The sequence below is a fragment of the Brassica oleracea genome, chromosome C2 (assembly GCF_000695525.1).
Source record: "Brassica oleracea var. oleracea cultivar TO1000 chromosome C2, BOL, whole genome shotgun sequence".
In the NCBI taxonomy this organism is placed as follows: domain Eukaryota; kingdom Viridiplantae; phylum Streptophyta; class Magnoliopsida; order Brassicales; family Brassicaceae; genus Brassica; species Brassica oleracea.
Window position 1 is genome coordinate 8,273,210 of NC_027749.1, and position 27,445 is coordinate 8,300,654.

At 37.0% G+C, this 27,445-nt stretch overlaps 5 protein-coding genes across 6 annotated transcripts; 3 read left to right on the forward strand and 2 right to left on the reverse strand.

Annotated features, from left to right (window-relative positions):
* The first annotated feature begins 8,827 nt into the window (after positions 1–8,827).
* LOC106322812 (probable serine/threonine-protein kinase At5g41260) lies at positions 8,828–11,476 on the forward strand. The gene is made up of 10 exons (XM_013760953.1): positions 8,828–9,112; positions 9,207–9,415; positions 9,506–9,641; positions 9,794–9,927; positions 10,016–10,121; positions 10,194–10,279; positions 10,348–10,536; positions 10,623–10,787; positions 10,862–10,975; positions 11,050–11,476. The coding sequence occupies exons 1-10, from the start codon at positions 9,031–9,033 to the stop codon at positions 11,296–11,298; spliced, it is 1,470 nt and encodes a 489-aa protein (XP_013616407.1). The 5' UTR covers positions 8,828–9,030; the 3' UTR covers positions 11,299–11,476.
* Positions 11,477–11,696: 220 nt separating this feature from the next.
* Positions 11,697–12,787, reverse strand: LOC106324959. Its single transcript, XM_013762961.1, has 3 exons — positions 12,434–12,787; positions 12,311–12,353; positions 11,697–12,089 (listed from the first exon to the last, which is right to left on the reverse strand). Exons 1-3 carry the CDS (start codon positions 12,716–12,718, stop codon positions 11,956–11,958), a joined length of 462 nt encoding a protein of 153 aa, XP_013618415.1. The 5' UTR covers positions 12,719–12,787; the 3' UTR covers positions 11,697–11,955.
* A 1,151-nt stretch (positions 12,788–13,938) lies between these two features.
* On the forward strand, positions 13,939–16,226 carry LOC106327183 (mitochondrial uncoupling protein 2-like). The gene is made up of 8 exons (XM_013765257.1): positions 13,939–14,255; positions 14,603–14,821; positions 14,897–15,109; positions 15,207–15,305; positions 15,424–15,528; positions 15,715–15,789; positions 15,884–15,970; positions 16,080–16,226. The coding sequence occupies exons 1-8, from the start codon at positions 14,184–14,186 to the stop codon at positions 16,116–16,118; spliced, it is 909 nt and encodes a 302-aa protein (XP_013620711.1). The 5' UTR covers positions 13,939–14,183; the 3' UTR covers positions 16,119–16,226.
* Positions 16,227–16,990: 764 nt separating this feature from the next.
* LOC106327182 (serine/threonine-protein kinase HT1-like) lies at positions 16,991–19,199 on the forward strand. Of its 2 annotated transcripts, none has more exons than XM_013765256.1 (4): positions 16,991–17,132; positions 17,214–18,082; positions 18,157–18,612; positions 18,694–19,199. In XM_013765256.1, exons 2-4 carry the CDS (start codon positions 17,330–17,332, stop codon positions 19,012–19,014), a joined length of 1,530 nt encoding a protein of 509 aa, XP_013620710.1. In that variant the 5' UTR covers positions 16,991–17,132; positions 17,214–17,329; the 3' UTR covers positions 19,015–19,199. The 2 variants fall into 2 exon arrangements, with proteins under 2 accessions (XP_013620710.1, XP_013620709.1); XM_013765255.1 differs by having other exon boundaries at positions 16,993–17,159; positions 17,199–18,082.
* Positions 19,200–19,698: 499 nt separating this feature from the next.
* On the reverse strand, positions 19,699–20,742 carry LOC106325720. Its single transcript, XM_013763776.1, has 2 exons — positions 20,561–20,742; positions 19,699–20,300 (listed from the first exon to the last, which is right to left on the reverse strand). The coding sequence occupies exons 1-2, from the start codon at positions 20,592–20,594 to the stop codon at positions 19,846–19,848; spliced, it is 489 nt and encodes a 162-aa protein (XP_013619230.1). The 5' UTR covers positions 20,595–20,742; the 3' UTR covers positions 19,699–19,845.
* Positions 20,743–27,445: the final 6,703 nt, after the last annotated feature.

The window sequence follows — 27,445 nt, forward strand, 5'->3', positions numbered from 1 at the left end:
ATAATAAACAGGATATAAGGCGGCTCGGCCGACCAATAAATAAATTAAATTATTAGTAAATAATATAGGCGGTATTCCGGCCATTATAACATAATATAAATAATAGTAGATGCGGTATACCGACCATTATAACAGGGTATAAATGATACAAATAAATTTTACCGAATCGTAGAGTGATCGTGCTGATAACGTGTTATGAAAAGAACTGGAATTTTATTGTATCGCGGGAATTTAAACAAAGCAAAATTTTATACCCGTATGAAGAAGATAACACTGATAATAGGGGAGAATATGTTATTAGAAGGAGAGGAGATGGTGTATTATAAACGAACGCAAACGTTCGTATATATAGAAGAAAATTTACTGTGCAAATAGTGCAGCGGAACCCACATCTTTAATTATTTAAAACATTGCGGTGGCCGCATTTGTTTAATTTCGTAACAGAATCTTATTTATAAGAAAACAATAAAAATGTTCCCATCGTTCACGTGGAGTTGTTGTTTATGTTGTCACAAAGACGGTGAGAAACAGAGTGGATTTTTTAGTTTTATGAACTTTGAACACACAACAAACAACATGGTAGACCCATCAATATCCAATTTGCCATATGCCCAGAAAAAGACTATAATTCTTCACATCATTTAGAAGATTATCCGAGATTTCACAAGAAGACATTTTCTTTGTCTAAATGATTATCTGGATGTTCTGTTCTTTGTCTAACTTTTAATAAATATTAACCAAAATTAGACATCTCCATAAATTTAACCATTGCAGATTGCACTAGGCATTTTTAAAATGAATCTACCCTTAGAAGAATATATACAAGTTAGACAAGGTATCCACAATACAAAACATAACATTTGACTGAAAGGCCCTTTCTCAATTTTAGGTTTTCTTGCGCATATAAAAATATATTAGGTGCCAAAATATGATTTTGTTAGTGGTTTCTATATTTCTTGAGCCAAGAGTCCAAGCAAGTCTTTGACACATGCAATTTAAGTCTCCGAAATGAATAACACTCCATTGTTAATAAGAAATATTATTATTATCTTCACTTATTTTGCTTATAGTGGTCCTGACTTGTGGTCACTTAAGAGCATCTTAATTTAGGCTAAAATGTGTCCCCCAAAGGACAACAAACATCTCCTTGGCACAGGCGTGAAGTCATCTTCTATCACTGCTTTCCTTTACCATATTTATCATCAAGATCCTATTTGTCTCCACCAACCAACATTAGTTTTTCTTATGAGAAAATACATATATATGATGATTGATAGTATATGTATTACAGAAGCTTTTGACTTGCATATAAAATGCTTCATGGACCTCTTTCGTTTTGTTGAGTCACCGTCTGCGTCATTTTAGCTGGAAAGTTCTTAGCGTATGGGTTCAAATGCACATATAGCATAATTTAATTAAAGGTGAAAAGTGAAAACTAGATTAACAATATCGTTTCTTGATCAAACTAGCATTTTGAAAACTGTTTAGTGTGGCGAAGACATTATTAGTTAATTGGATACAATATACTGGATAATAGTTACTACGTTAAGATTCTAGAGATGTTTACACTGGGAGACACTTTGTGTCTTTTGTTAACACTAGAAGACACTTTGTGGTTAGGGGACACATTCTTTGGACAAGTATTTTTTGGTTGACAGAAAAGCCTCCAACGGTTTACTAGGAGAGAGGATGTTCCCTCCAAAAAACCAAACTAGACATTTCTTTGTTGTAATAAATGAAAAAAGTGAAATAGAGAGGTTTCAATTCTGGCCGTCAGATCATTTTGTAAAAAGGAGATCCAATGGCTAAGAGTAGGCGTGTTGGTTGGGGTCGCCATAAATGCGTTCCCTTTAACGTGTGTAGCTGTGTTTTCTCTTTGTTTTTCGCTTCCGAACCTGAAAGATAAGGCGAGGAGAGAATTAAGAGATAGAACCGACGTAGGGAGCTCCGCGCCGAGTTCCTTCGCTGCCGAAGTGAAGGTTAGTTTGTACTTCTTATGGATTTATCTTGTTATGGTGTAGTTTCGAATTTGTGGTTAGGGTTTTGTTTTTTAGTATTTTCTAGATTTCCAAAGTAAACGATGTACGTTGTTAATGCAGATGGACGAGATGTGTATGGTGATGTGTGGAGCATGGCTTTGTGGGTCTGACGGGAAATGGGAGTTTGTTGTGGACAAGACAAATATGGCGAGGATGATACCTGTCCATGAAGCGCTGACCATAAAGGAGATCGAGAGTCGGGTGTTTGCTGAGTTCAAGAAGTCGGAAACTTCTTTCAATGTAGCGCTTAGCTATTGGCCGCCGGACAGCAAGGACTTTGCAACCGGAATTAAAACACCCCCCGTCCTGCTGACAAGCGATGGTGCGCTTAGGTATTTCTTTTCCCACATGAAAGTCACCGGGAGTTTGAATCTGTTCGCAACTTTCAAAAGTTTTGGGTATGGTATGGCTGCTCCTGACATGGATGGCTTTGAAACACCGAGATGCAGTACGAAGCAGCGCGAGAGGGGTAATAAAAGAAAGACTGTCGACCTCTCCAGCGTTGGTTCAAAAACCAACTTCATTAACCTTGATGATTTTCAGCTTACTGAGGACGTTGAGAAAATCAAAGAGCGGTTAAGGTCAGAAAGTAACCCCACTGGTGGAGGTGATTGTAATGGCATGAGCGACGGTATTGATAGCGACTACAGTGGGCCAGAAGAGATTGATAAAAAAGATATTAGGCCTAGAGGATATGACATTGAGTTTTGGGAGCCACTAATAGATGGTGATTTGGGAGGCAGCAACGCCGTGGAAGTTATGTTTAACGAGAAAGAGGCAAACGGGGTTGCTAAGTTGTCGGAGGGTAGCAGAAGTGAGCCTGCCGGGGGAAGTAGCGGCGGTAGTGGTTTGAAGGGTGAGATCCCCGTGGATGACTTCGCGTGGATGGGTCGAACGAGTATTGGTGGACGTAGCAGCCGTGGTCAGGAGTCTGGTGGTCAAGATCCGAGTAACCGCAAGCTGGAAGATGTGGATGACGAAGAGTTTGACATTCCGCCTTTGTATGATGACACGGTGTACGAAGACGCCGAAATCCCAGGTGCGTATGTTATTATACAAGTCAAATGGGTTACCTGCTTGGTCTTACGCCTCTTAGAGTTGGGAGAATCATGATGATCGTCACCGGGGAGATCATTAGTCTGTGGTGCCTGAGGTGCGCTCCTGCGACGATGCGTGACAACAAACTGTGGTAATAAAGAAGTGGCTCTGCTCCTTTTACGTTTCCGGTGTAGCTTTTGTTTAAGACGCTCGTTGGATGCTCCCAACTTGGCAACTGTGGCTTCCAAGCCGGTGATTCTGGCTGCCATCACGGTGGCATTGGCTTCCAAAGTACAGATTCTAGCTTCTAACAACTCGTTGGACGGGGCGGGAGTTGGTGTGGAGGACGCTTGCAAGCGTGTGCTACGCCTTTGATCTGTAGGTACTGAAGTTTCTTTCCCCGCTTTGTGAGGTTTGAGCGTAGACTCCTTCCTTTTCCTCGGAACAGTGTGTTTCTTGTGGACGGGTTATTCCGGTATTGGAGTAAACGTGAAAACAGGCTCCGAGCAATCTCCTCCGGGCCACATAGCTTTAGAAAAGCAGTGATTGTTGGCTATCAGCTGCTCCATGTATGTGTCACCTTATCATCTGTCTTATCTTTTGGCCATACCCCCCACCCAGTATGCGGTCCCCTAATGACCGGTATGAGTGGTGTCACCCGCAGCTGCATGGGACAGAACACACAAAGTTAGCGTGGTCAGTCAGCAAAGAAAGGAAAACAATGGGCGCTAGAGGAGCTATATACTTACAGAAGGGTTAACTTCGACTTGTAGAACTGCGTCTAGTTCAATGGACGGATGGTTAGGTAGATTAGGCTCGGGAAGGTCCATTATTGTCTGGTCGTTTAAAGGGGCAGGGATCTTAGAGAGCAACATGGGTATGGCTCTGAAAGCGAGTAACTGGAATGCTAGAGGGAACCCGGTGAGACGGAATTTTCTTGTTTGAGCTTCAGAACAAGCATATCAACTGGGCTGTCTACGGCTTTGCCTTTCTCGAACTTAGGCAGTTTCATGCAGCGCACAGTGTGTAGGAACGATTCACGCCCCCAAGGGAATTCGAGGAAAACATCAACATCGTCCAGCATCTGAACGTACCTCAGCGTAGGGCGGTGAATCTGTTGGGAGGAGATCAAGACTCCATCGAGTATGATGATGAGAGCAAGCCGAATTCTCCTCCACTCATCCATTTGGTGGTCGTGCTCAAGCTCGTCAGCTAAGTCTGCAATGGTGATATTGTCGTACTTGCCTACTATCTTCTGCCATAACGGATCTTTGTGTGCGCCCTTCTGCTTGTTTGCATCCTTTCGGTTGTGGTCAGGTGCTTCGTAGTCGTCGGGAAATGAGCCACAATTAAGGCCGGTAATGGTCCCAAACTCTTCGAGGCTGAATCTAAGAGGGTCTTTACCAAACACAGACCATAGCGTGTGTTCTTGATTGCAGCGCAACTGGCGGGAGAGAAGGCTATGTATCAGCTTACAGGAAACTGGGCACTGACGAGTTGGGAGATCAAAAAGCTTTCCGAAGGAAGATTTCCTAATCTTTGCAAACACTCCAGAACCGCGAAGAACGTGGCAAACGAAAGCTAGAATGTTCGGCCTAGAGTAGATATTCAAACGATTACGGGGAAATCTATCAGTGGCAAAAATCCTCTCGGGGAGACGGGTATCACACGCGTTATCTGCAATTTATAAGGAAAAATTCAAAATTTTAGGGTTTGCTCCAAACCGACGGAATCAATTAGTTTATATTTAGGAATAGAGAATAAGGAAAAGAAAGTGAGAATCGGGATCTAACCTTCCATTTGGAGTATGTCGGTGAACCGGGAAGCGAGTATCAAGAACTGGTGAGGTTTGTCGGTGAAACAGATAAGCGAAATCGGTGCGACGAACAAGAAAGCCAAAGGTCTAGTGAGGTTTGATTTGGACCGCAAAGTTCAAGAACTTCTGGGACGAGAAACGAAAAGCGAGCCGTAGGATTTGGTTAAACAGATAAGCGATTTCGGAGAAGAGAATCAGAAAGTAACAAAGACAAGATTAGGGTTCATCGGGTTCACCGGGTTCATCGGGTTCACCGGGTTCATCGGGTTCATCGGGAGAAAAAGATTAGGGTTCTTCGAGATTGAGATTGATTTATAAGAACCGTGAAAATGTGAAAAGATAAGGTAAACGGATGGTTGGTAAAAAGTAAAAGATAAGGAATCGGTTTTGTTTTGGTTAACTAGATTGGTCTAGTTGGGTGGTTAACTAGATTGTTTCTTGTTGAGGGTTATATTAGTAAACATAGCATAGAGAAAGTGTGATGTATCACAATGTGACTTTGAGTGAAATTAATAAGACAAAATATGTCTTTGAGGGTAAAAATTTCAAGATTCTATATTGAAAAATTTACACTATAAGACACATTCTCACTTTCTATTAACACATACAAACACTTCTTGCTGGTGACACACTTTCTTTGAGGTCATTGTCTCTTATACCCCCAACTACCACTCTCATCATTCTTCCTTTTTCTAACTAAACCAATTCGTCCAATTAAACAGATAAATAAAAAGATAACAAAATACACAACTATTTACTCTTATCTCTCATGTCTCGATGTTAAAATTCAAAATCACTTTTCTGGTTTCTTGAACCCTTATTGCCACGATTCACTTTCACCATCTCCCTCAAATTGAAGAAGAACATGAAGAAAGTGATTTTGCATAGGCTTGTTTGATTTCAATTTTTCACTTTACTCTTCTTCTGCTAATACTCCAACCTCTATGATTTTCTTTTTTTCTCTGTAAATTGTGAACCATGGCCAAATCGAAGTCGAAGTCGGAGAAGAAGGGAAAGCTTCTTAGTCAACTAATTTCACAGAAGCTTGTCATCGGAGGTTTGTATTTAGTCTACCTTAACTTTTTTCTCCTTCCAATAGTTGTAGATATATATATCTATAATAGTAGCATATATGCAAATCTATTTTCTGGTTTTCATACCATACACCTTCGTCAAGAGTTGTAGATCTAGTCTATAGATCTATAATAGTAGTGTATACACGAAAGCTCGCTCTGTCCAAGCCATCGCAATCCTCCACCACAAGATTTATCGTCAAACCCACTTACTCAGCGTGTACATGCTCTGATTGGTGTCGTGGATACCAAACCTTGTGATTAAAAGGAAACAGCTTTTAAGCATAAAAAAGAAGGAAACAGCTACGGGCATTGTTTCCATGGAAGAACCTTGAACTTATACTATCCAGAGTAATGTAATTAAGCGAGAAAGAGTGAGTTTTTAATCATTCCCCTTGTCATTTCTTTGCTTATACTTGACAATGTCTCTCTCAATTTGTTGAAAGGTTGTAACTTTGAAGAACATTTGGAAAGAGTAGCAGAATTTAGTTCAAAAAAATTCATTTTTTAATGATTTAAGGGAATGTGTTTTTGCAGTAAGGTGGAGTTGGCTTTCCTTTATGTCAAAGCACATGAAGGAGAAAAAGAGAGTGGCAAATGACAACGAGGGTGAATGATGTCAAGTTGTTACTATATCACGGCTGGTTATGTATCAAGTGAATGGATCCGGTCACTGTTTTTTTCCAAAGAACAAAACTTTCAAGTTAAGGGTGAAATATGCTTGGACTTTAGATGCTGGAACATCCTTTAGGTTCAGCTTGAAGCAGTCATTAAGTCTTACAAGTTTCTATCAATTTGTTAAGGTTTCTTTTAAAGGCGTCGAATCAGGGATTGGTGCTTTGAACCTTTGTATGATTTGTCTACAAACTTTGTCCACAGAAATCTTGTCCACAAAATTTTGTACATAAAATTTGTAAGATTGAGATTTTTGTCCATAAAATTTTGTACACTAAATGTCTTTGCCATATCAGTGGATATTTTGAATTTGTCCATCAAAAATGTATCTACAAAATACAAAAACGCTATCCACAAAGCACAAGTCCATGACTATTTCAAATGTGTCCATAAAAAATGTATCCACAAAATTGTGTCCACAAATATCACAATACACAGTATAAATTTAAATTTGATTTTTATAAATATTAAAATACATATATACATATGGATATCAAAATATAAAGAAAAAATTAATAATTATTTTATGTGTTTATATATTTATTTATACAGTAGGATATAAAATAATGACACGTATAATATGTTGGGAAATTTAAAAGTTACTTTTAGTATAAAATACTCTTTTGCTTTATATAAAAAGAGTCAAAGTATACAGACTCTCTCTTTTATTTTTGTGCGTGCTTTCATTTTTTTTATGACAATCGTGCATTTTCTATCCATTGGATCTTCTTTTAAAATTTTAAACTTGTGGTCATAATTAATTCTCACATACTTTCATAACTTCTACAAAGAAACTAAAGTCATAGGAAAAGGCTCTGGTTCCACTAACTCAACCGAATAAAAAAAAAATTGTCTCGTTTGTCAAGTAAAGGGCATTTTGGTCCGAAAATTACTTTGATAACCGGGAATGTGCTCCTCCAATGAGAAGTGTCTTATATTGTAAAAAAAGACAGAAATGTATTTTAATTAGTAATGCACTCTTTTATATTCTTGTTTATCTATCCATTCTGGTTATTACATAGATGAACCCTAATGATATTCACACCCACACGCATGCACACATGCTTTTTGACTTTGACCATTCAGTTTACAGTTTTGTCCCTGATTTATAAATCTGCATTGTTATTATAATTTTTTCTTACAGGTTCCATACTAATTTTATAATTATAAACCCGACGTTTCAGAGTTGCTAAAACGCATTTAAAATAATCATTTTCAGAAATGCAAGAAAATTTAAACATCCATTTTATAAGCATTCTTAAACCTTCTAAAACTTTCATATCATTCATTTTCCAAGATTTCTAAAATGTTATCTTCACGAGTTTGTGATATTTTATTGTTTTTTTAGTTTGATGATGTCTTAATGAGAAAAAAAACATTACAAAATGGTGTTTGGGATCCATTTTTAGAAATTATATCACATTGACAGTACTCATGTTGCACCTCTTTAAAAAGTGTTACTAAAAAAATCACGTTGACAGATTAATTGGTTCATATTATTTAGAGGGAGTGATACATTATTTTGAGTATCTAGAGATAAGATGGCAAACATAAATTCGTTGAAGAATGTAGTTAGGCCCTCTTCGTTTTCTAGTCGCTGCGTTATCGTCCAGCGACGAAATTTGTAAGTGTTTTTTGATCATGCGTGGGAAGAGTGACACCGGCAGCGGTGGTTCTTCGGATTAAAAAGTAAACGCAGCAATCATTATAACCGTCGCTACTTTTTACAGCGACCAGAACAGTGCCGGAAAACTTAACGAAAGTGATCGCAGCGTTATCTTATTTTTTTCCACCATATTTTTGTTAATCTCGATAGTTTGTTTTTCGATCGCCAAAAATGGTCGCAGCGACTGAGTACCGAACAGGGTTTTAGTTTTTAGCGCGAAATTTATATATGATTAATAATATGGCAAAAATAAATTTATTTTATATGATTCATAGCTTTAGTTAAATTTGTAAAATATATTTAAATTTCTACTATCATATGTTTTTGAAAAGTGAGATGATGAGTACTTAAATATTAGTAATATATAAACCAGTGAACAAATATACTGTTTTATTCAGTTCAAAATCTAGTTTGAAATAAATAGTCCACATTTAGAAAAAGAGAAAAAATGAAAGATATTTTCTGAAAAACCTAAGTGAAAAAAGGAGAAGAGAGAGAGAGAGAAACATTGGATCCACAAGTATTATACTGTTTTCTTTCACCAGTGTCTTCTCCAGTACGTGCGCTATATAAATTTTCTCGCAGATTCCTTTCCTTTCTCCTCGAGAAAAAAAAAAAGAAACCTTTTTTTCTCTTTCTCTTCGCATCTCAGTAAGTGAGACTCAGAAAAAGAATCTCTTAAGCTTCTCCTTAAACCTTTAATCAAAGCTTTCAAACACACAAATGGGACTTCGCTGCTCTAAGCTGTCTCTCTGCTGGTGGCCAACACATCAGAAATCAACTCTCAACGACGCTTCTGATCTAGGTATAACCTTGTAAAGTAAAAAAGTCTCTAGCTTTAACCGCATTTACATTTCTCTAAAAATTTGAGTTTTTTTATTTTTTAATTTTTCCGACAGAAAACGGAACGGAGGATTTGCCGTCGTTTACTGAGTTCAGCTTCGACCAACTACGAGCTGCCACTTCAGGTTTCTCTACGGACAGCATCGTCTCCGAACACGGCGTTAAAGCTCCCAACGTCGTGTACAAAGGCAGACTCGAAGATGGCCGTTGGATCGCTGTTAAGCGCTTCAACAGATCCGCTTGGCCTGACACTCGTCAGTTTCTTGTACGAACTCTCTTAAAGTTTCTCCCTTTTGCTCATTTTCAATTGATGGGTCTTGTCATTTTCATTGTTGTTTACTGTTCCATTTGATAGGAGGAAGCAAAAGCTGTGGGGCAGTTGAGGAGTGAGAGGCTGGCAAACTTGATTGGGTTCTGCTGTGAAGGAGATGAGAGACTGCTCGTTGCTGAGTTTATGCCTTTTGAAACTCTCTCTAAGCATCTCTTCCACTGTAAGGGAGCAACAGTCTACTTGTTTGGTCTGATCAATTCTTTAGGAGATTTAGTTTGGAAGTTTCTATTTTAGGTTTCATCTTTATTAGTAGAAGATTGAAAGTTCTGTTAAATGCTATTGGTTGATAATGTGTGATGATGATGTATGCAGGGGATAGCGAGCCAATGAAGTGGGCGATGAGGGTGAGAGTGGCTTTGTATCTTGCTCAAGCACTCGAGTATTGCAGCAGCAAAGGTCGCGCCTTGTACCATGATCTCAACGCTTACAGGATCTTGTTTGACCAGGTCCACTCTTCAGCTCACTATTATCATCTTTGACATCTCTTTCTTATTGTGCTTAATCTTTAATCATGTTCTATAATCTGAATTACAGGATGGTGATCCGAGACTATCTTGTTTCGGTCTTATGAAGAATAGTAGAGATGGGAAGAGTTACAGTACTAATCTGGCTTTCACACCTCCTGAGTATCTAAAAACAGGTCAGTTAACTGATATGAGATTCAATGGTGTCAGCTTATGTATCTGATGTGTTTTTTATCATTACCATACAGGGAGAGTGATTCCTGAGAGCGTGGTCTACAGCTTCGGAACGCTGTTGCTAGATCTTCTCAGTGGCAAACACATACCACCAAGCCATGTAAGCCCCACATTTATAAGCACACTAAACACCTCTCAGCTTTTCTTATGCTTACCATTGTTGTGCAGGCGCTTGATCTGATTCGTGGGAAGAACTTCATGATGCTAATGGACTCGGCTCTTGAAGGTCATTTCTCTAATGATGATGGAGCCGATTTGGTTCGCTTAGCTTCCCGTTGTTTGCAGTATGAAGCTCGTGAAAGGCCAAATGTGAAATCTCTTGTGACTTCACTCGCTCCTCTTCAGAAGGAAACTGATGTATGCGCTCACACTAAATCAACTTCCTCTTCATATATCTTGTGACTCTCATCTTCTTGTTCTGTTATCTTTATTGTCTGCTTCAGGTTCCATCCTATGTCTTACTGGGGATTCCACATGGAGCTGCTTCTCCAAAGGAAGCAACGTCGCTGACCCCTCTTGGTGATGCTTGTTCAAGACTTGATCTCACCGCGATTCATGAGATTCTTGAGAAAGTGGGGTACAAAGACGATGAGGGCATAGCAAATGAGGTATGTACAAAATCCTGTGTAGTCTTCCATTGAGATCATCATCCTTATGTTCATTTTCATTTGCAATTACACAGCTCTCGTTCCAAGTGTGGACCGACCAGCTTCAGGAGACTCTAAATGCCAAGAAACAAGGAGATGCTGCGTTCAAAGGCAAAGACTTTGTCACTACCATTGAATGTTACACGCAGGTAAGGAACAAAAAGCTGCTTACTTAAGAAGAAACATATTTGCCTGAAAACTTAACTCAACCTGTGTTTCTCAGTTCATAGAAGATGGGACAATGGTATCGCCAACGGTTTTTGCAAGGAGGTGTTTGTGTTATCTGATGAGCAACAAGCCTCAAGAGGCTCTTGGTGATGCAATGCAGGCGCAAGTAGTGTCTCCTGAGTGGCCAACGGCTTTCTATCTCCAGGCTGCTGCTCTCTTCAGCCTTGGAATGGATAAAGACGCCTGTGAAACCCTAAAAGATGGAACTTCCTTGGAAGCTAAGAAACAGAATAACAGAAACTGAAAGCTTTAAGTGTATAGGTTTCCTCTCTCTCTTTCGTCTTCTGAAGAAAAGCCTCATTGTCTTTTGTTTCTTTTATCAAGCATTTGAGCTAGCTCGTGCTAAAATTGTGAGTTCCAATTTGAAGAGATGATTCAAAACTCAAATGTGATTTGAATCAAGAAAAGAAGGATCTTTCTCATTTATGTCCAAGATCCTTATCTGCTAATGATTTTTCTTCTTTGAACATAATTTAACGAGCAGTAAAAGATGAAAATATTTGAACACAGCTATCTATTCTATTACCAGTCTTTCAAAGCCAAAAATGTTTTTTGTCTAGAAGAGGCAAGACCTTCATCTGGTCGGTTCTCAATAAAAAGTCTAAAAAGATTTTATCGATACAAACCATAACCTACAGCTGGTAAATGAACTCTCTTATTATATGTTTAAAACCGGAAGATCTACCAAACAAGTTGATACAAAATAGTAGCTCAAAATCCATCTCAAGAAGCGTACAAGTCTTTATAAGATGAACCTAAAACCAAACATCATCCGAGGATCATAGATCTTTTTTCCTGCAAAGCTACCGACAGATTCAACAGTGACTTATCAAGAGTTGTATCTTCCAAAGGTAATAATAAACTGCAAACAGATACCACACAAACAGTGGAAGCAAACAGATCAAGCAGCTTGTACTTCAGCGGCGGGTGCAGAGCCTGTTGTTGCAGGTGTGGTCTTGGACAGGTTAGGGATATACTTCCAGCAGCGTTTGTGAACTCCGCTTATCTTCTTAGGAGCTTCCGCAGCTCGCAAACCTGCATTTGCGAATATGTTAAGTCTCACTAAAGCTGCATAATCTTAACATCAGTGCAATTAAGAAGACCATCGACTTTACTTCATATAAATGACGAAAAGGTTTAGACTTTATGATCAATTGGGAGTAGGATCTTAGCATTACTTCATACATATGACAAAAAGGTTTAGACTTTGAGCAAACAATGAGACCCAAGAAGCAAATGATAGAACAAAAACTCACCATCTTTGTGAACAATTCCCCAAGCTTTACCATGCCTACCATCCTGCATTTGAATCCAACGATCAAACACAACAAATCCACAATGCTTTTGTTGACAACAGAAGAAAAGGAAAAGGAAGGAACCTTGTAGAGATTGATCTTAGTGATCTCGTACGAGACTCCGTTCCAGTGAGCTTTAGCCATATGGTATCCGATTCCCCAATTGGGTAAGAACTGAGCCACCTCGATTAGGTTCTTCTTCTTCCTTCGTTTCGGTTTAATCGAATCGGAGCTAGGGTTTTCGGTCGACGGAGATGCCACTGCCGCTGCCGCCGGCGCAGAGAAGTTTCTCAGGAGGTTGAGCGAGAGCCTGAAAGCACCGACGGTTTCGGTTCTGGAGATCGCTCTGTTCATAAGGGTCGCCGCCATTGTCTCTTCTCTATCTCTCGTGACGTCACTGTTGAGTTCTGATCGATCGGCGACTGAGGTTTAGGAGAAGAGAAAGAACCACAAAGTTTGGCTTATTTACAAACAAAACCAAATATCCGATAAATTACATTCTGGCCCCGTTACTTCTGCATTTTGACTAAATTCGCCTATATTTTCGGTCAGTAACTTGCAAATTTAATCCCTTCGATTTGAACAAATGTGGTTTTGTACAGGCCTATGCATTTTACCCCCACCCAAAAAATCAGTTTGGATCGGGTACGGGTAATGACGCAATGTCATTTTACCTCATTGAGTTTTGTTGCGGAGGATCCGCCCAAACCAACTCGATTGTAGACCCGAAATATCAAAAAAAAAAAAAAAAAATAGTATATTTTAGGTATATATGGGTGTTTTGGTATATTTTTAGTATTACAAATATTTTTAAAATTTTGGGTTCGGGTTGGATATTTTTTGTGTCAAATTTTGGGTAAAATGTTGGGTGTTTTTGGGCATTTGAATATTTTCGGGTATTTTTCGAGTTTTTTGGTATTTTTTTGTGTTGGATATCTACTGGTTTTCTGGTCCTAAATATCCAAAACTGACCCGAAACTTTTAGGAAAAAAAAAATAAACGGGTATTAGCAGTTCTTAGATAACTGGATCCGGACCAACCCATACTTGACAAGATTCTAACCGACCCTAAACCAACTCCGAAGTGACAAGTTGTAATTACTCTATTGGATCATAATATCTAAGATCCGAATGACCCAAATCCGACAAGACCCGACCAGATACGACCCAATGACCAGAATATCTAGATCTAGTTTTGTAAGCTTCAACCTCTTCTTAAAAAATTGCCAGCCACTCCTTTCAATTCTTGTGTATATCGAGATTTAACACTTTGTGAGCTCATAATCTTCAACTTTCTAGACAATGGAAGCTTAAATAAGGAACACATGAAGCCGAAAATCTTCTTGGAATACATATAAACTAACTTTGTGCAATAATTTTTATTTTGTACCATAATAGATGCTGGGGATACGTGTTCTTATCTACTTCCTGAATCAAATGAGTAGCTTATACTGATTCTCGTTGTACGTTGACTATTGAGTAGTAGTAACCTTCTAGCGGACAAGGAGGGTCTCGCTACTCTCTAGCCTAGTGACGTGTTGAACTTTAATTAGAAGACAAAAGTAAAAAACTTTCTAAAAATAATAAAAAAGAAACCTTCGATCGTACTCCGTAGGGAAATAGTAATCACACACGAGAGATTGAGACTCTCTACTTGTTTCCTCAATCCGTTTACGCCATTGAAGATCTCACTTTCCTTCATCACTACTCTTGATTCAACCCATTTTTAAGAATCTATCTATCATCGTTGTCAGAGGAGAAAGTTGAGATTTTTAATCCTCATTAGCCCCAGTCGGTGCTTCTGAGATCTCGCTTATCTATAAGAGCTAACAACAATGGCGGATCGGATCGAGATCTCGTTCCTTGAAACTTTCATTTGCAGCGCTTTCGCTGCTTGTTTCGCGGAGGTATCGTCTCTTTCTTTTGACTTCTCATTTTAGCACTCTGGATTTGATTTGTTTAAGGTTTACTGTTGTCTGCTGAATCTTCCGATTCGAGCTTTGATGATGGACTTAAGAGTCGTTGACTAGACCTTCATAGGCACCTTCACTTTCTTCAACAGCCCAAGAAAAAAGGAATCGCCTTTGATGGTCTATGACTCTTTAAGTCCATTTCTTGACGCTTATCTAATAATAAATGAGCTATGGTTTAGTGTTTTTTTTCAAAGATGTGACTTTTTTTGTATGTGTTTGCTTTTATTCCTGAACTATGTTGTAGTCTATTGAGTCAAAAGCCCTGATGAGTGATGTTGCAGTTATTTACTGTACCTTTGGACACAGCCAAAGTAAGGCTTCAGCTCCAAAAAAAGATCCCCACTGGAGACGGTGATAGTTTGCCCAAGTACAGAGGCTTTTTTGGTACTCTATCCATCATTGCTAGAGAAGAAGGCATCTCAGGGCTTTGGAAAGGTGTTATTGCAGGTCTTCATCGTCAATGTATCTACGGTGGTTTACGGATTGGTTTATATGAGCCTGTAAGTGAGTCTCACATCTACTTCTTTTTTTCATCTTTTGTATACTCACTTATGCTCTGCTATATCTCTGGCCAGGTCAAGACGTTTTTGGTTGGAAGTGACTTTATTGGCGATATTCCACTTTATCAAAAGATTCTTGCAGCGTTGTTAACAGGAGCTATAGCTATTATCGTAGCTAATCCAACTGATCTTGTGAAAGTTCGGCTACAGTCAGAAGGAAAGTTACCGGCTGGGGTTCCTAGGCGTTATGCTGGAGCTGTAGACGCTTATTATACCATTGTGAAGCTTGTTAGTAAGCTAATCATTCGAATAAACAAATGTCAATATATACTTTGTTATATATCAGAGAGTTAATAATATAGACTTTTTGGTTTTATAAAAACAGGAAGGAGTTGGTGCGCTGTGGACAGGGCTTGGTCCTAATATAGCAAGGAATGCTATTGTAAACGCTGCAGAGCTAGCTAGTTATGATCAAATCAAGGAGGTGGGTTGATATATTCTTCCTTTAACTCATTAGTTGTTTCTGAGAATGTTTGTTGGCTTCTACTTTTGTGTTTGGTTAGTAGTACCAGTTTGTTTTTAATACTTTTATACACATGCAGATAATTATGAAAATTCCGGGCTTTGGAGACAGTTTTCTAACTCATATGTTAGCTGGTTTAGCTGCAGGATTCTTTGCTGTCTGTATCGGTTCTCCAATTGATGTGGTAAGCATTCATTTTTCTTCCTTTACATAGAACAACAACAAGGTTACAATATCATTTTGAGTTATTTTCTTTGAAAGATAAAACACAAGAGACAAATAATGATTTGAGTTAGATCTATAGAACCTTATCATTCACAGAGCTGCTATAGCTACTTTATTGATGTATTTGCTATGGTGTTGTTCACAGGTGAAATCTAGAATGATGGGAGACTCTACTTACCGAAACACAATCGATTGCTTCATCAAAACCATGAAGACTGAGGTTGATTGTTGATACCTTTTCCCAGTCATATTTTTTTTTTCTGGAGGTCACGTGTAACACACTTTCTTGCTCTGTTATGGTGTATCTTTTGCAGGGAATCATGGCATTCTACAAAGGATTCCTACCAAATTTTACACGACTAGGAACTTGGAATGTTGTTATGTTCCTCACACTAGAACAAGTAAAGATATAAATTCTTACCCCTAATTCTCTTTTTAATTTTTGAACCTGATGATGATCTTTTTTAATCTTGTTATCTCTGCTGCTTCATCTCTTACTATATGTGACAGGTGAAGAAAGTGTTTCTAAGAGAAGTCTTGTACGATTGATTCCGTAATTCCTCGTTTAAAAAAAACATACATTGTTGTTACATATAAATTGGTTATAAAAAACCTCGAATTGTTGTTATAGCATATATACATATATACTGAAGGAGACAGCAGGCGGCCTAGATGTGAGGTGTGTTATGTGAGCTTGGTCATTTAGAGTAATATTGAATCATTCATATCCAACTTTGATTTTGCAAGAACTCTTTTATTTGAACTGAGACTTTATTTCAATAACTTTCCAAATCTTAAGCTGCGCCACAAATGCTTGGAACAGAAGCGAACGTGCAGTCTATATAGAAGGGTTGAGAGTTCAGACGATACTCGTGCTGTTTTTGTATGTGACTAGATAGTGCTCCTCCAGCTCGTCTTGAGAAAAAAAATCTCTAACAATAGATACGTATAGACGAAGATGAAGAGCTGAACCAATAGCTTGATGAATTTCCTCTCTGCTCCAATTTTCTTTTTTAAAATTTTCATAAACACAAGAAGCGTGAGCACTTATTGAAGATCTTAATTTCGCTCAATATTATTCTCTCTCAAGTTTTTTTTAACAAAAAAAAAAGACAGACGACAGACTTTTAGTTAAATTTAGGGGAATAGGTTAGTGTGTGGTTTATAAAAAAGTTCAGTCACTAGGACCAGAAAGAGAAACAGGATTAGTTGGTTTACTCATTTTCAGTTTTGTTATGGACTGTAAGTAGGCCGACCATAATAGTACTGGGCTAAAAACCAAACCTTTAAATTTTATTTTAAATATCTGAAAGAGAAAAAAAAAACTTAATAATTTAAGCTTCTCAATCAGATAGAATAATAGAGCATCTCAGAGACAGTGACAGACACACTAATCCACAGTCGTTTTGACCTATTTTCCAAAAAAATCTAAAAAAAGAGAGGCGTAAGAGGTCTGGATTCGTCAAAGAAAAGTCTTGCCAGAATCCATACGATTCCTCACTCCGATCCACTTACTTCCCTCCTCTCCCTCACTTCATGGCTTCGTGATTCCGTGTTCCAAAGGTAACATTTCAGCTTCCAGAGTTTCCAGATCCCATCATTATTCTCCCGCAATTTTGCTTATTGCTGCTTCTGCTTATTTAGGGTTTCCGGCGATTTGGAGGGGAACTTAGGTTAAATGGTTGAAGACGAAAGGAGATTGCAATTCGTATTCACGGGGGTTAGCTTCAATCTGAGAGTAGTAGTTATAGTTTAAGAAGATGGATGAAGAGGCTTCTTCTTGGATTAGGAGGGCTAAGTTCTCTCAAACTGTTTCTTACCGTCTCAACTCCTCAAAGTTAGCGTTTTTCCCTGTTAAACTCAACCAAGAGAAGCTCCCCGGACTCAAACCAATACCTGACACGTCATCATCATCCACTAGTACGCAAGCTGATGTGTATGTTGTTGATTCCCAAGTACAGAGAAACCCTGTAACCAACAAACATAGATCCGTTTCCCCTTCCCCTCAGATGGCACTTCCTGATGTGTTTAAGGAAGCTAGGTCCGAGCGTCAGAGGTTCTCCACTCCGCATCCGAGGAGAATGGACTCTGAAAAGGGGATGAAACCGAAGCTGTCTCATAAAAACTCCTTTGACAAGAGGAGATCGTTCAACTTGCGGTCTCCGTCGGTTCCCATCAGAGATCTGAGCACACTGAGGATTCAGGAGAGGGTGAAGAGCATGAAGGACACTGGATGGTCCAAGATTTTTGATAACGCTGGCCGTAAAGTGAGCGCTGACGATGCTGCTGAAGAGTTCCGTATCGACACGTCCAAGCTTTTTTTGGGGCTTAGGTTTGCTCATGGGCTGTATAGCAAACTGTACCATGGGAAGTATGAAGATAAAGCTGTTGCTGTGAAGCTTATCACTGTACCTGATGATGACGAGAATGGATGCTTGGGAGCTCGTTTAGAGAAACAGTTTACCAAGGAAGTAACCCTTTTGTCACGTTTGTCACATCCAAATGTTATTAAGGTGATTAGACTCTCTTTTTTTTCGTTGAATGATAGTGTTATGGTTTGTGCTAAATTTTCTTCGTGCTGAAACAGTTTGTGGGAGCGTATAAAGATCCGCCTTCATACTGTGTCCTCACGGAGTATTTACCTGAAGGGTCTCTAAGATCTTATCTGCACAAGCCTGAGAATAGGACTCTTTCTTTGAAAAAGCTGATCGAGTTTGCTTTGGATATTGCAAAAGGAATGGAGTATATTCACTCACGACGCATTATTCATCGGGATCTTAAGCCGGAAAATGTATTGATCGACAAAGACTTCCAGCTGAAGATTGCTGACTTTGGGATAGCGTGTGAGGAGGAGTACTGTGACATGTTGGCTGATGATCCAGGGACTTATAGGTGGATGGCTCCTGAAATGATTAAAAGGAAACCTCATGGGAGAAAGGCAGATGTTTACAGCTTTGGATTAGTTCTATGGGAAATGGTAGCTGGAGCTATACCTTATGAGGATATGAATCCTATTCAAGCTGCTTTCGCAGTGGTACACAAGGTAAAATGTTTTGCTGTCTACTGACGATTTCATGATTGTTTTAACCATTTGAGAGCTGAATAATGTTGATCTTTGGTGCAGAACATTAGGCCGGCTATCCCTGAAGATTGCCCAGGAGCCATGAAAGCTCTGATTGAGCAGTGTTGGTCGGTTGCACCGGACAAGAGACCGGAGTTCTGGCAGATAGTGAAAGTACTTGAACAGTTTAGGGTTTCACTGGAACGTGAAGGGAGCTTGAATCTGACGTCAAACAAGATCTGCAAGGATCCAAGAAAGAGTCTGAAACATTGGATTAAGAAGCTTGGACCGCAAGGAGGAGGAGGAGGAGGAGGTGCAGGAGGCAGCAGCAGCAGCAGCGGCGGCCTTGGTCGCTCTGCCATGCCTAACCCTAAATTCGCTTGAGAGATTTGAAGTCTCTCTTCTGTATATTTATATATAAAGATACCAAAAAGGGTTCTGTGTTGTGTCCTGTTTGTGGGTTGTGATGTGATCTTTTCATCTTCTTCTCTAGATTTGTTGTGTAATGACAATCAAACTGGGGAATGGTTTGTGATTCGATGTTTATGGGATTCATTCTCGTTTCTCTACTAAGCGCACAAATACTGTTGGACTCTATCCATCTCTTCTCACCGTGCATAAGCCTTTTATATTTTATAGTGTTCATGTGTGTAATATCCAAATTTGATATGTTTTCAGAAGTTGGTTCTCAATTTCTCATCAAGAAGAGAGTCTCACAGAAGAAGAAACGGTATGGTTAGATTCTACTTGACACCATTTAATAGCCATACGACAAGCAACTCTGGGAAAAGTAGGCTGACGAGTTACTTATTATCCCAATACACATTGATCTGTGAAGTAAGATATATGAAGTAAGATCATATGCTCATCATCTTGTTCTCTCCATTTTCTTTCTACTTTGTAAGTGTATCAACGCTCTCAAGAGTTTCGATACAACCATGATTTTGTTGAAACATGGAACTTATTTAGATATTGGCATCAAGTAATATTCCAAAGGGTTTAAGACAGCCAACAATAAAGGACGAGAGCCACTTCTCAAGAGCAATAACATCAATGGCACCAACCATAGAATAAAAATCAGTCATATTACGTTTTGTACTTTCCATTACAATCTAAAGGATATGTCTGTGGAAACACGTGTTCCAATAATTGAAACTTCAATCTAACCGACACAGCCTAACGTATGTTTATTGTATCACAAGTCTTTTTTGTACGTTACTCAAGCTCATACCCTTTCTCATGAAGTTCAGTCATAACCTCATTCCTCATCCTCAACCACAGTTTCTGAGCCTCTTTGTCAAACTTCTTCTTCTCCATTTCTTTCTGGTAATTATCAGCTTCACCTTCGGACTCAACAACCCCTTTAGGCCCAATTGCTGTCCCTATCATCCCTCCCTTCGCAACAAAATCCTCCATGGCCTCTGTATCACCAGGATAAGGAAACTCACGCCGCTCATACAAATGAGCCAACTCTCTCTCCTCCTTTGGTCTCGGCTTCAGCGTCCACCACCCTAGAGGAGATGTTTCATTGTATAACCAAGCCATGCCGAAGATTGTGTAGGTGCATAGCAACGCTTTACCCACTTGTTTCCAAAAGAACATATCGTCACGCCCTAGTCCGACCTTCTTCAGGTACTTGTTTGCATCCATTGACTTCAAAGCCTCTATTCCTGTCACACAAAAAAAAAAAAAAAAACATCCGAATCAAAAATGAGCTTAAAATGATTTTGTTCAGGCATTTCATCGAGCAACTTGGGTGACACTACTAACTTAGAACGCACCAACAAGTAAAAGCCGAAACCTTTGACAAAAACAAACACAACCCACAACACTCTTTCCCCATTACTCTCTTCGACGTATATAATACTGAACATAACAGAGGCTGATTTAGATCGGATGATAAGTCAAGGGATGGTAGGAAAATTCTCACCTGTTTTAGCCTGTTGAAACTGTTTTCGCACCATGCTTCTTCTCCGGAGAGGTAAGAGCTACGACAAAGCTTCTGTATGACGATCAACGATCTTAGTTAGCCCAGCGTCGTTGGCACTTGCAGAAATTAAAACCGAAACGAAGCGAAGTCGATCTATTAAATGACTAGCATGGTCAATGGACTATTTCTAAACTTTATTTGATCATGTTATAGTTTTCAATCAAAATAAATTATTATTTTTATCAAATATTATTGCACATAATATAAGAAGTGATTCAAGCAAAGCTATTGAAAAGATAAAATAATTAACTATAAATTTATTTTAAAAATGGATACATGTTTACAATATTTTTCAAAAATAATTAAAATATAATGTCAAAATATAAAATATATCTTAAAATACTATAGTTGATTCATACTTTATTTGTCTTTTTTTTTGGTTCAACACCTTTATTTGTCTATGATTCAGAATAACAAATACCTAATATAATTAACTATAAATTTTAAAATATAGTGCGTCGAATAAGTTTACCGTTTTTGTTGTTTAAAATTCTACAGTTTAAGATAATGATTTCATTAAAACTTCATATTTAATTACTTAACGTATTTTCTTGAAAAGCGCACACCTAAGGAAAATTAACCTGTTTTGTTGGATTTTAAAGATTAGATTCACAAATTTAAATTATTTTTATTAAAAATATATTTTATTAATTAAATTATTAATGAAGCAATAAAATTATTTTTTATCTACACACATTTAAATGTTTTAGATAGTCGTTAAAACTAATCAGCAAAAACCTGAAATTTCCAAAATTAACTACAAAAGATTCTTAATTAAATATTTTGAGTTAACACAGGATTTTGGCTAAGGCATTTCTACAACTTGATGGTCAAACAACCATTTAAAGCATTAAGATTAAGAAAATTTTCACCTGATATTATAAATGGTCAAACGTTTTGCATTGTACCTTTCTAATCCATTCGTTGATGTCTCTTCCAAATCAGCATCAGCTTTGATGCTTCTTCAAAATCAGCTTTGTTTTTTTACTACATTTTTGCAGCAAATTAAAATAAATTTCAAAACTGAACAACACAAAAATATTTATGTTGTGTTTTATACTCTGATTTTGCAGAATAAGTTCTATATGAATCCAAAATTATTGTATCAGTGTCAGTTTCTTTCCTCCAAAATTTAAAACTCACCACCATATAAAAAAACTTTTAAGTAAATCCAGACAATGAACGATAAAAATTTTGAACTGATACCAAAAAAAAAAGAGATACAAAGAAACCTATCAAGCTCAAATTGAAAACTTATGAGAGATAAAGGATCACTTGTTTTGCTTCGTTGAGCAACTGAAGATTGTAAAAGAGATGTTTTAATGTTCAAAAAAAGAAGAAAAGATGTTTTAACTTTTGTTGAAGCTCGTAAATAAATTTGTTGATGATTAGATTTATTCTATAACTAAAACACAGTTTATGTGAAAGAGGTGGAGAACGTGGTTTCAGAGGAAGTGAGAAAGATGAATATTGTGTGTTTACGAATCAGAAACAATTTAGAGAAAAACTGTATTAATGATGCATTTATTTTTTTCAAACTGATTTTGAATCACAAGCCATGTGACAAAGAGATACGAAGTTTGCTGATGGTTTGGACTTTGGACAGTGTTTAGATATTGTGGGCTTGTTTGTCATAACTTCAAATTTCCGAATCCAACTTTCCGTATTTTCTGACTACAACCTCCAAAAATTATTAACTTTTAACCAATTCTCAAAAAAATTCCAAAGTGCATAAGGTTGCTATATTCTTATATATTGAGAAACTGGGATAAACAAGTATATATATATAAAAAAAAAACAATTTGTAACAAGAAAGTTTGTGTGATATTATATCGAATGTTTAATTTTGAAGTACTTTGAGGATTGGTGATCTGAAATTTTGACTGTATTTCTCAGAGCTAAGCTCATTTTAAGCAAAATATTTCAAATGTGGATTGACTATATCACCCAACAAAACCAAAGGTATCAAAAAGCAAAGCACGCATATAAAATCAACTGATCGAATTGCTTGTTAGTTGTTACTTGTTACTTGTTACACACACATATATAATTAATTTAATTCCAATGAAAATAATTAGTTGCTTTTGCTATATTAAGTAAGCGAATATTTAATATCAGTTTACTTTTTCATATGTGTATCAGATCAGTGTATGATACTGTTTATAAGCGAATATTTAATATCAGTTAAAGTTATTCCCTAAATAATTTGATTTTTTGGGACGAAAAGTTCTTACCAATTTACTGACCACAAAATACATAAAGGCCAATGAAATATGAAACATATAGACTATAGTAAGTTTGTAAGGTCCGAATTCAACCAGATATGATACCATTTTTGATATTTCCGTTGCGTTTTCTTAGATTTTTTTTTCATATTACATGTTTTACTATTTTATTTTTGTACATTTATTTAATTTACTTAATATCTCAGAACCTTCGGAGTTCGGAAATGTGTGTAAAGTGTTCAACCTTCAGCATTTCCCATTTCTTAGAATGGGCTGGCTAACTGCCATTGACCAAATATTTATTCTCCAAAAACAGATCTTTTCATTCGGCTTATTTCATTTGAATAAAGTGTTTTATCAATAACTAAAGTCTTGCTATTAAATTAAGAATAAAGAGATTGAAATGCTTATTTCATTTTGATTACACATTGGATAAGTTATGTGGAAGTTCTGACCTCAATAGTTGAGTTCTTTAGTAGTGTCTAACTATAATTGAGTTTTTTTTTCCACCAAATTGAGTTTTATTTAACATAGCCACTTATGTTCACGAAATATTTAGTTTCAAGTTTTTGTAGATATACTCATTATTAGGTGCATATCGATTAATAGAGAAGTATAAAAATACAAAACTCATAGCATATATATAAAAACCTGACTAAACTGTAACTCGACAATTAATTTGTTTTCGTGTTTTTTTTTTTGGTAAAATAATTTGTTTTCGTGTTGTATAGACATAATATTCTTATCGACCCAAATTAAAATTTTCCCAACTACTCTCTCCTAATTGAAACAGTACGTACCAATCCTTTCTTTTTATTGCCTATTTTACAAGTGTTTCTCATTTCTACATATATATCTATATATAATAGCAAACTTTTTTTATCTAACCAATGACATCATCGTTTATTATAGGAAAAAAAACTTAGAATCTAACGGTGAGATTTATGTCTGTGATATAATCTAATGGTTAAGATTTTGTTTAGAAACAAAACTATGACGTCCTAGATTCAGCAGAGCAATCGACGTCTTCATCATAACTCCTCAAAGGCGTTCCCTGAACAAATTATCTATCTTCCCTTAAAGGTTGTATCCTTTCACACTAAGATTTTCAGTGTAACCGTCATCATCTTCCCTTAAGAGTTGTAACTGTTCAGAAATTTATATAATGAAGAGATTGTATCGGGTTGCAGACTTGTTTTACGTTTTAATTCTGATTATCTCTTCTGCTTCTTATGTCTCTCTGTTTCCTCCACATCCAAATCCATTAGGTTAATTTTTCCGCTGCCGTTTATTTTTCCTTTGCCCTTTTTCCTTTTCTGATGACTTAAGACTCAATTACGGTATTGCTATTTTTCTGGAATTAGATTTATTGTTCCTTTGGAGTTTCTGCAATTACAGCAAGCGTATTTCCGTTTAGATGTCCTCTTGTAACCGTCGCAGTTCGCATTCATTGTTTTGATTAGTCTATGTATGATCCACTTCAGAACAACTCATCTATATTTTGATACAGCAAGTTTCCAAACGGTGAGATATGTTGTATTAGATTTAGTGAATAGATTGCATAGATTGTATGCACGTAAAAGCTTAGCCAACTAACTGGTTCAAATTAATTATTCATTCCTTGGATTTGTCATATCATCTTTTCTTTTAGCACTTAGACCAAAAAAAGACATCTTTTATCTTTTACATGTTCTTAACTTCTGTTGAAAAAACTGTATGCATTGGTTATACTCTCGTGACTGTAGTTTTGTCTGATTAGGTTTGTTTCTTTCCGATGACAAGACAATCAGATGTCTATTGAAATATATAATATGCAGTCTGCTTAGGTTTTTTTTTCTGGTTAGGCTTGTTCCAGAATCCCCAATTAGGACGGTGCTGATCATTCTTGCATGTAGGTTCAAGGGCAAGAGAGTTGTCTTTTTGTAGAAACTTCTCTTTGGTTTGCTTCTTGTGATCGGTGAGTTTTCTACTTCTGCTACTTTCTATTTTCCTTCTGAAGCATTCCTTCCCTACATTTACCACCTGACATGATCCTGTTTTGTACTTGACCATTCAAGATCAATGATGTTCCGCTGAGACAGGTTAACCAGTCCTATGTAATTGGCACATCCATTAAGGGAAAATCTCTGGTGTTATCTCTCTCACAGGAGAAAGTGTTTCCACAAGAAGGCGACCAGATGGCTGTGGACGTAGCTCTGATCAAAACTATCTAGACAGTTCCAGAGTCCAATTGGTTATATGGTGTTGCAGTCAGCAGTGGACAGATTTTTCATATTCATCATATTACATACCATCTCAAAAAAGTAATATCTGAAGAATCTAATGGTTTTGGAATTTAATACCTTCTATATAACACTCTTATATGCTGGCTTATTAAAATGGGATTCACGTAACGACATATGTTTGACGTCTGTTACATTCTTCATACATCATTTTTAAGGGTTCAAAAATATGATCTGGATTGCTAAGAATTTGTAAATGAGGGATTGATAGGAGGACCAGACAATTACTATAGTCTATCGCAGCCTCAACAACAGCCTCAAGTGCATTATTTATCTGTCTGTGAGTACGTTTAAGTGGGGGAGGGCTTGAAAAGGAAGCGGAAAAACTTCATCGTTAAGTTTCTTGGAAAAACATTTATAATGGTATAAATTAATAAATTACAAATATAAATATATTAACTCTTCATTTGATAATGTACCTATGTAGTAGTGCATATTATATGCTTTTGAATTATGAATGGTCAAACACAATCATAGAACCCCAACAAATGTTTTTTTTTCAAATGTAACTCTTTATTAAAACTTAACGTTCCGCAAAACCTTGCTATATTCCCCTGGTTGCTTTGGATTATATGGGAAGCTCGAAATGGGAAGCTTTATTGACGTATAATACGGATCTGTTGATGGTGCATTCAAGTAGACGCGTCCTGGTCGGAAGAGAGTGACTGGAATGGACTGGTTTTTATCCTGCTTGAAGATGATAAGTTGGTTTGCTTGGGACTGGAGTCTTGCCCAAAAGGGCAGTCACCATTACATGCAGAAAAGGTGGAGTCTGATTGTCAGCAATTAGTGAACACCATTTGGAAGGATGAAGACTGGCTAGCCCTAGCGCCTGAGCTATATGGCATCAGAGTTATATCTTCTTCATTTCAAGTTATGTCTTTTGCTTTTATTTCTCGAGTTTAAAATAACCGTGCAGACTCCTTGGCGAAAGGAGCGTATTCATGTGGCCAAAGTTATACTTTTGTAAACGATCGGGTCCCAGATTGGCTAGCTCTCGTAGCTTGCTTTAACGTTTATTTTTCAAGTTAATGAAATTTCAGTTAGATGCCAAAAAAAAAAAATCCTTGCAATTGCTTTAACTATATAAATGAATCATTGCAATTATTTAGATGTATGGTTAGTTAATTGATACAATATTTGGTTTCTATATAAAAAATTGTGGACATTGAAAAAAATAACAACAATAAAAAATGAAATAAAGGAAGAAAAGGAGAAAAAAGTTTAATCTAAATGATCATAGGAAAATTTAGAAGTGCCAGCATACAAACACTAGAAATTCTATTTGTATCTTTGTTTTGATAAAAGAGAAACTTTAGTTGTCTTATCATAAATTAGATTTTGAGTAAACTAATCCTTGACAAAAGTCAAAATTTATTAAAAAATTGTTTCATTCATAGTATTTTTAAATTGTTGCTGTTAAACTACCCCATTTTTGTCACATGCTTTAAAATTAATCAATTGGTAAGAGTAATTACAAGCAACTTTTTGTTTAAAAATTAAGTTTCCAACACAAAATATGATATTTTCTTTGTCCTTTTGACAAACGTTCAAATTATTTAAAACTACTACTTTAATTACTTACTTTCAAAACATTATATTATTCAATTGGTATATTATTTTAAGTGAACAATTTTGTTAAAAACATGTTTTTGATGGTTTAGGTCAAGCAAGGTGGGTGGAAGAATATTTATTAGAGAAAACAACTATATAAAAATGTATACTTCATCCAATTCAAGCAAATGCCTGAAAAGTTGAGAAGTCTAGATCAAAGGATCTAAATTTATTGGTTGATAAAACATACTCTGAATCAAATCTTTGGCGAGAAATATTAGGAAACTGCGCAACAAGTCAAAAGATGGCCCCAAATAGCATATATTATTTAAGAGGATTATGTTTTGTGCCGAGCCAGGATTTGGTTTCTGGTTTGATGGTTGAATTGCTAAAAATACTGATTATAGGTAGAAGAATAGAAATCAAATTCATTTTGTCACTGTAGATGGATTTGCCGCGACGAGGGTGCCTTTTCGTCATTCAGGAGTCAAGACTTGAAGCAGAGTTCTCTATAAAATACTCATTTAGACGAGGGCTCCCAAACTCTAAAATTTTTTTTTGAAAATAAACTTCTTGATAACATCAGTCTCATAAATATTCTTAGCTGTCTGTAAACAGTTACTTTTCATAGCTTGCGGTGAATCTATTCCCTCCACTTCATCCAGTTGGCCATGATAGATAAATATCATATTTATAAAATACGATTATAGACTACGGTAATAGAAAAAAGTAAAATGTTTCGTGTCGAGAGAGCTAACTCGCAG